Source organism: Camelina sativa, chromosome 9 (assembly GCF_000633955.1).
Source record: "Camelina sativa cultivar DH55 chromosome 9, Cs, whole genome shotgun sequence".
In the NCBI taxonomy this organism is placed as follows: Eukaryota; Viridiplantae; Streptophyta; class Magnoliopsida; order Brassicales; family Brassicaceae; genus Camelina; species Camelina sativa.
Genome location: NC_025693.1, coordinates 1,003,281 through 1,011,148, shown reverse-complemented (window position 1 = coordinate 1,011,148; position 7,868 = coordinate 1,003,281). Strand labels below are relative to the sequence as shown.

General features: G+C 36.2%; 1 protein-coding gene across 5 annotated transcripts; it reads left to right on the top strand.

Moving 5' to 3' along the window:
- LOC104710113 (histidine kinase 4) lies at positions 1,978-7,455 on the top strand. 5 transcript variants are annotated; one of them, XM_010426653.2, is made up of 11 exons: positions 1,978-2,271; positions 2,940-3,478; positions 3,700-3,936; positions 4,025-4,194; positions 4,332-4,550; positions 4,632-4,870; positions 4,974-5,203; positions 5,282-5,380; positions 5,465-6,174; positions 6,296-6,805; positions 6,908-7,455. In XM_010426653.2, exons 1-11 carry the CDS (start codon positions 2,238-2,240, stop codon positions 7,146-7,148), a joined length of 3,228 nt encoding a protein of 1,075 aa, XP_010424955.1. In that variant the 5' UTR covers positions 1,978-2,237; the 3' UTR covers positions 7,149-7,455. The 5 variants fall into 5 exon arrangements, with proteins under 5 accessions (XP_010424955.1, XP_010424956.1, XP_010424959.1 ...); XM_010426654.2 differs by having other exon boundaries at positions 2,935-3,478; XM_010426657.2 differs by lacking the exon at positions 1,978-2,271 and adding an exon at positions 2,376-2,503.

Genomic DNA, 7,868 nt, shown 5'->3' with positions numbered 1-7,868 from the left:
TTATGCTCATATGCTAAATGCTAGATTAATAAAAAAACGCGTTTCGCACTTAGTCTCGAGCCCGAGTAACGTTCAAGATATTGGAGCACATTTAGGATTAGTTTGTTTAACTTTGCCAAGTCTAAAAAGAAGAAATTTGTCTTCTAAAAGATCAATGATCATACAAGTCAATAAATATGCAGAAACATGTGCCACACGTGGTTAGAGAACCAACAACGATATCGATGTATACGTGTTTCCAAAAATCGCAGAGTTCGCTACAACCAAAACGTATTGACAAATCCAGTGAAAAAGATGTTGTTTTCTCCAAAATATGTTGATTTTTCTCCAGTATCATATATATACGGTCATTTACTTTGTGGTCTAATTTGCGCTAGAGACATACATGAGTAGCAATATTGTCGCCAACACCATAATAAAGGGTCACATTCTTCATCAAGTCAGCATTAACATAAATCCAAAACAAGTTGCGGAAAAAAAATAACTATTTAGGCGGAGAACTTTTAAAATAAAAGGATAAAATTAGAGAGTAATTATGAAGAATACGTTTCATGCAAGGTGAAACTAAAAATGAGATTGGTCAGATTCCATATCATACAAAAGTATGTCCATCGACACATTTCTCAATATTCAAAACAAAATTTTCAATGCATTGACTAATAACACATTTGTATTTTCTTTGTAAGGTTTTAACAAGATGTTTGTCCATGAAAAAGTTGCAAAAAATGCTGCGGCTACAAAACAAACCTATAAATATTGTTTTAGCAATAGTCAACAGTTGAATCTGGTACCCAAGGAAGGAAATAACACATTAGAAACTCATTCACACAGTTTTAAAAGAATTCTATAATCCATCATCATGCACCAACCAAAACTCATGCAAAATATGCAACTAGTAGTCTCAAGTTTTTTACACGTGTGACATATCATGGGCTTTATGGGTCAGGCCCATATTACATAGTAATGTCAGGGGGGTGCAATTTCGTAAAAAAACGAGGCTACTAAAATGCCTTAATGGGGCCAGATCTGCGCTTTGTCGCGATGTCATTATCGGCCAAGATATGCGATAGCGACCTTCGTACAAAGTCTCTCCCTCTCTCTCTCTCTCTCACTCACCCTATTCCTATTTTTATCCTTTTTTCTTTCTAAAACATGGAAACGTTTTATTTCTAAAATTTTATAAAACTTCTCTATTTATGAGAAGGTGAAGAAATAGATACTACTAATAATAGTTTTGCAAAAATATACTCCACTTAAGTTTAATAAATTTAGAGGGGTGTATTCAATCTAATATTTCAAATGATTTGAGTTTTTATGAGATTTTAAATGATTTTGATGATTTTAGGGAAGTTGATATGATTTATTGTAAAAAAATTTTAAATCTCACCTAAAACTATGAGATTTGGATTTCTGTATTTTTAACTAAACAAATCCTCTCAAATATTCTATACTCCCTAAAGATCATTAAAATCCAAATCCACAATCTATTTTGAATAACAGTAGATTTTAAAATAAATTTTTAAATCATCAGCTCAATAACAGTGGATTTTAAAGTAAATTTTTAAATCATCAGTTCAATAACAGAGGATTTTAATAGATTTTATAAAATCTATGATTGAATAACATATGATTTGTAAATTTTACACAAATCACTTAAAATGTCAAGTTGAATATACTCCCTTAAACACGTTAAATTTTGGTAGAGATAATAAAGTCTGGTAATCTTTAATCATCTTTATTACAGACAAAAAAAAATTGAGGTCAATTTAATTGAGGAAATTTGTGCTAAAATAGTAACTTTTTGTTGGATGGATCATATCATGAGCCATTAAGAAAAAGTCCAAAACTTTTTCTTCTTCAAAGTTGGACTCAAGTTAGAAAGAGAAAGATAAAAAAAAAAAAGCTACAGAGACATATATATAAAATGTATATATAAATAAATAAAATTGAAAAGGAAGCTCATCAGAGAGCAAAAAAACTGATATAGACAGAGAGAGCGAAACGTATCTGGGGAAAATCTAAAAAATTCGATTTCATTTTTCTTCTATTTTATTTTTTACTTACTTACTTTTAAAAGCAATAAAATCTCATTATACATTTTACATAAAGAAGAAAATATAAACAAAAACACACAGAAGAGGAAAGAAGAAAGAGCTTGAAGAAAGAAAAAAAAAACTGAATACAATTGAATTTGTTTCCTAAAAAGTGATGAGAAGAAGAGATTTAAGGTTATAATAATGCAATGTTCAATCCTTTCCCAACTCATTACAGGTAATGAAAATTATTATTTTTTCTCTCCATGTGCGTTTAACGAAAGTTTCGGTTTTTTTTTTTTTTTCAGTTGTTGTTGTGTGCTTCGTTGTTTGTTCTTCTGGTGTTTGTGTGTTCTCTGTGTTCTTTGGTCAAAGCTTCAATTGTTATTTTAAAGTTGTTGGATTTGAGACAGTGAACATAGCTGTGTTCTTTGTTCCGAGAAGAAACAACAATAATAACATTCACGCCTGTAAAGAGCTTATGATTAGTGTTTTGTTTTAGTATTATTAATTTCTCTGACAATAATTAGTGACAAAACATTTTTTTAATTCAATTCTTCTCTGTAAGAAAGAAAGAAACCTTCGGAAACTGAGCAAAGTTTGCTTCTTTTGAGAGCCATGCGTTTGAGAAAGCTTTGATTTTTTTTTTTTTCTCTCTTTTGTTCTTGAATTTGCAAAAAAACTGTCCTTTTTCGTGTACAGGTTTCTAGGGTTTTTGTTTTTATATAGTAATCTATTGAAAAGAATCACGCAAAACAATGTTTATGGTAAAATTCTTAATCATAAACAAACACTACGCATGCTTTTTAGTAGTATATGAATGAATGCAACAAAAAGGCTCTAACTTTTTTTGTTGTTGTTGGCTAAGACGTTTTTTTTTTCTCTGTTGTTGTTGTTGTAGCTCAGATATGAACTGGGCACTCAACAATCATCAAGAATTAGAAAACCCAGAAGAAGAAGAGCCACCAAGGATTGAAGTTTCTGATTCTCAAGCACCGGAGAAATTGAAAAGCAACGATTTTTATCAACTGGGTGGTGCTCTGAATTCGACTGACAAGCCGAGAAAAATCGATTTTTGGCGTTCTGGGTTGATGGGTTTTGCCAAGATGCAGCAGCAGCAGCACTCAGTGGCGGTGAAGATGAATAGTAGTAATAACGATCAAATGGGTAACAAAAAGGGGTCAACTTTCATACAAGAGCATCGAGCATTGCTACCTAAAGCTTTGATTCTGTGGATCATCATTGTTGGGTTTATTAGCAAAGGGATTTATCAGTGGATGGATGATGCTAACAAGATTAGAAGAGAAGAGGTTTTGGTTGGCATGTGTGATCAAAGAGCTAGAATGTTGCAGGATCAGTTTAGTGTTAGTGTTAATCATGTTCATGCTTTGGCTATTCTTGTCTCCACTTTTCATTACCACAAGAATCCATCTGCAATTGATCAGGTTAGTGTGTGAGTTCATTAAAAAGCTCAAAAGCTTTGGGGAAACTTTTTGGAGTTGGTAGATTCATTAATGCAAAGTTGACTTTTTTTTGTCTTTGAATTTACTCATTTAAGTTTTGCTGTTGAGTAAATGAAGGTAAAGTTTGTTTCTTTGTTTTGATTGTCAGAGGATACGGAAATTTATTAATCTTTGCTCTGTGGTTTTGTGGTGAAATTTTGCAGGAGACATTTGCGGAATATACAGCAAGAACAGCGTTTGAGAGACCGTTGCTAAGTGGAGTGGCTTACGCTGAGAAAGTTGAGAATTCTGAGAGGGAGATGTTTGAGAGGCAGCACGATTGGGTTATAAAGACAATGGACAGAGGAGAGCCTTCACCGGTTAGGGACGAGTATGCTCCTGTCATATTCTCTCAAGATAGTGTCTCTTACCTTGAGTCACTCGATATGATGTCAGGCGAGGTAATAATATAAACATTTTTCTGGTTTTGATGTTTTAGTTCTGTATCTACCTACATGCAGCTTCTTAAATTTAGCTTTTGATATGCAGGAGGATCGTGAGAACATTTTGCGAGCTAGAGAAACCGGCAAAGCTGTCTTGACTAGCCCTTTTAGGTTGCTGGAAACTCACCATCTTGGAGTTGTGTTGACATTCCCTGTCTACAAGTCTTCTCTTCCTGAAAACCCAACTGTCCAAGAGCGTATTGCAGCCACTGCAGGGTAAAGTTATAAGAAGCAAATTTTTTGAGATTGAAAGATTGGTTTTGCCTGTGATCAAGTAAAAAGAAATTTAGAGGTTTCAAGATTAGTTTATGTGTGTGATCATGTGAAGATTGATGCTTGAGTTTGAAATGCAGGTACCTTGGTGGTGCGTTTGATGTGGAGTCTCTAGTCGAGAATTTACTTGGTCAGCTTGCTGGTAACCAAGCAATAGTTGTGCATGTGTATGATATCACCAATGCATCAGATCCACTTGTCATGTACGGCAATCAAGATGAAGAAGGTGACACATCTCTGTCCCATGAGAGCAAGCTTGATTTCGGAGACCCCTTCAGGAAACATAAGATGATATGCAGGTACCAAACATAAGATCTTTAAACTAAAACATTTCCTAATATATAAAACCTGATGTCTTGTTTTAACAATTTCGAGTGCAGGTACCACCAAAAGGCACCAATACCATTGAATGTCCTCACAACTGTGCCATTGTTCTTTGCGATTGGTTTCTTGGTTGGTTATATACTGTATGGTGCAGCTATGCACATAGTAAAAGTCGAAGACGATTTCCATGAAATGCAAGAGCTTAAAGTCCGAGCAGAAGCTGCTGATGTCGCTAAATCGCAGTTTCTTGCCACCGTGTCTCACGAAATCAGGACACCAATGAATGGCATTCTTGGTACCATATCGTCAAACAAGTTTCAGTACTGTTGCCTTTCATCTTTAGTTTCTCAAACTGACTCACAGATTTTGGTTTTTGTCTTTTTTTTTTCTTTCTGCAGGAATGCTTGCTATGCTGCTAGATACAGAACTTAGCTCAACACAGAGAGACTACGCTCAAACCGCTCAAGTATGTGGCAAAGCATTGATTGCGTTGATAAATGAAGTTCTTGATCGTGCCAAGATTGAAGCTGGAAAGCTGGAACTAGAATCTGTACCTTTCGATATCCGTTCAATACTAGATGATGTCCTTTCTCTGTTCTCTGAGGAGTCACGGAACAAAGGCATTGAGGTGAGTTTTCAATCCATGGAAAAAAGATACATCCTTTTGGAGTTGTTGCTGCTGATTTCTTGATTTCAAATTTGGCAGCTTGCGGTATTCGTTTCGGACAAAGTACCAGAGATAGTCAAAGGAGATTCAGGGAGGTTCAGACAGATAATCATAAACCTTGTTGGAAACTCGGTTAAAGTTAGTTCTTTTATCATAAAGTGTTTTCGTTTCTCATCGATATTGGATTCTTGTTTGATCAAGATGTTGTCTTCTTATTGACAGTTCACAGAGAAAGGACATATCTTTGTTAAAGTCCATCTTGCGGAACAATTAAAAGATGAAGCTGAACCAAAAACTGCAATATTGAATGGAGGAGGAGTTTCAGAAGAAATGATCGTTGCCTCTAAACCGTCAAGTTACAACACATTGAGCGGTTACGAAGCTGCTGATGGTCGGAATAGCTGGGATTCATTCAAGCATTTGGTCTCTGAGGAGCAGTTGTTATCAGACTTTGACATTTCCAGCAATGTTAGGCTTATGGTTTCGATTGAAGACACAGGTATTGGAATCCCTTTAGCTGCGCAAGGCCGTGTTTTTATGCCGTTTATGCAAGCGGATAGTTCAACTTCAAGAAATTATGGAGGTACTGGGATTGGTTTGAGTATAAGCAAGTGCCTTGTTGAACTTATGCGCGGTCAGATAAGTTTCATAAGCCGACCTCACATTGGAAGCACGTTCTGGTTCACGGCTGTGTTAGAGAAATGCGATAAATGCAGTGCGGTTAACCATTTGAAGAAACCTAACGTTGAGCACTTGCCTTCTACTTTTAAAGGAATGAGAGCTTTAGTTGTTGATGCTAAGCCCGTTAGAGCTGCCGTGACTAAATACCATATGAAAAGACTTGGAATCAATGTCGATGTCGTGACAAGTCTCAAAACTGCTGTTGTTGCTGCTGCTGCTTTTGGAAGAAACGGTTCTCCTCTCCCATCCGGGTAAAACATTGAAAGCTTATTTTATATTTGGTTAAATTGATTTGGAGGGTTACAAAATTGGTAACATATCAGTTTATATATATGCCAACTACTTGAATAACTCTTTTTTTGCCTTTCACAGAACAACAAAACCGCAGCTGGATATGATCTTAGTAGAGAAAGATTCATGGATTTCAACTGAAGATATAGACTCAGAGATGCGTGTATTGAACTCAAGAAGTAATGGAAACGTTCAACACAAGTCACCAAAACTAGCTCTATTCGCAACAAACATTACAAATTCAGAATTCGACAGAGCTAAATCAGCAGGGTTTGCAGATACGGTAATAATGAAACCATTAAGAGCAAGCATGATCGGCGCGTGTCTGCAACAAGTTCTTGAGCTGAGAAAGACGAGACAACAACATCCTGAGGGATCATCTCCGGCAACACTCAAAAGCTTGCTTACCGGGAAAAAGATTCTTGTGGTTGATGATAATATTGTAAACCGGAGAGTAGCTGCAGGAGCTCTCAAGAAATTTGGAGCTGAGGTGGTTTGTGCAGAGAGTGGTCAAGTTGCTTTGGGTTTGCTTCAGATTCCACACAGTTTTGATGCTTGCTTCATGGATATTCAGATGCCACAGATGGACGGGTAACTAACTATTAACCGAATTTAGTTTGCCGCCTAAACATAACGTTACTATAGTTTGATTTGGATTTTGTTGTTTTCTTTTTTTGTCTTTTTGGTTATCAGATTTGAAGCGACTCGGCAGATAAGGATGATGGAGCAGGAAGCAAAAGAGAAGACGAAGCTCGAATGGCATTTACCTATTCTGGCGATGACCGCGGATGTGATTCATGCAACCTATGAAGAATGTTTGAAGAGTGGAATGGATGGTTACGTCTCAAAACCTTTTGAAGAAGAGAATCTTTATAAATCCGTTGCCAAATCATTCAAACCTAATCCAATCTCAGATTCTTCTTCTTCTTCATAATCCAATCTTCCGGCGAGTCTTTTTTTTGTTTGTCTCTCTGGAGCCGGAGAATGGACTGATTCTGCTGATTCATTGGGATTATATATGCATTTTGGTTGCTGTAAATATAGGTTCACAGTCCAGAGATTTTGTAAGGTTTTTTTTCTTCTTTTTCTAAGTAATGTAGCTTGGTATGGCCAGTATGTATGTTGTTTAATGACAACTTTCGACGGTTCAGTGTTCATCTTAGCCTAAGTATTAATTCCACAGGAATGGGTCTGTACTGTATCAGATTTGGTTAGTTGTTTAAACATCAGTTTCGTGTAGTTTTCTAATAATCTCTTTATTTCTTTATAACATCTTGTAGAGTAACCTGAGACTAGAAGATTTCGATTCACCTTTGAGGTCCTTTAACAACCAAGTTGCACTCAAGAAACCTCACACAATCCCGATGGAACGACGAACATAGAAAGAGGTTAAGCAAGAAATCGAAACAAATCACTCTCTTGATAAGAACCTGAATCTCATTGCTTATATACTCACTCCCACTTGTAACTGACGTAGCCGCTATCGCATGGCACCTTTAACCGGCTTTAAGAGATTGCGACTGCCACTTCATTAGCTCTCAGTTGACTTGAGATTCCAAACCGAAGAAACAGACTGCGTTTTAATCAACTTCTTGGTACTCCGATCTTACTAAACCGAGTGAGATAACCAAAGACAATCAACGACCAACTTCAC

What these genes read in the sequence shown, in the direction of transcription:
- LOC104710113 (XM_010426653.2), top strand. Translation starts at nt 2,238, where the DNA reads ATGCAATGTTCAATCCTTTCCCAACTCATTACAG. An exon ending in ATCCATCTGCAATTGATCAG is followed by an intron (nt 3,479 to 3,699) that starts GTTAGTGTGTGA and finishes GAAATTTTGCAG; the next exon opens with GAGACATTTGCGGAATATAC. An exon ending in CAGATGCCACAGATGGACGG is followed by an intron (nt 6,806 to 6,907) that starts GTAACTAACTAT and finishes TTTGGTTATCAG; the next exon opens with ATTTGAAGCGACTCGGCAGA.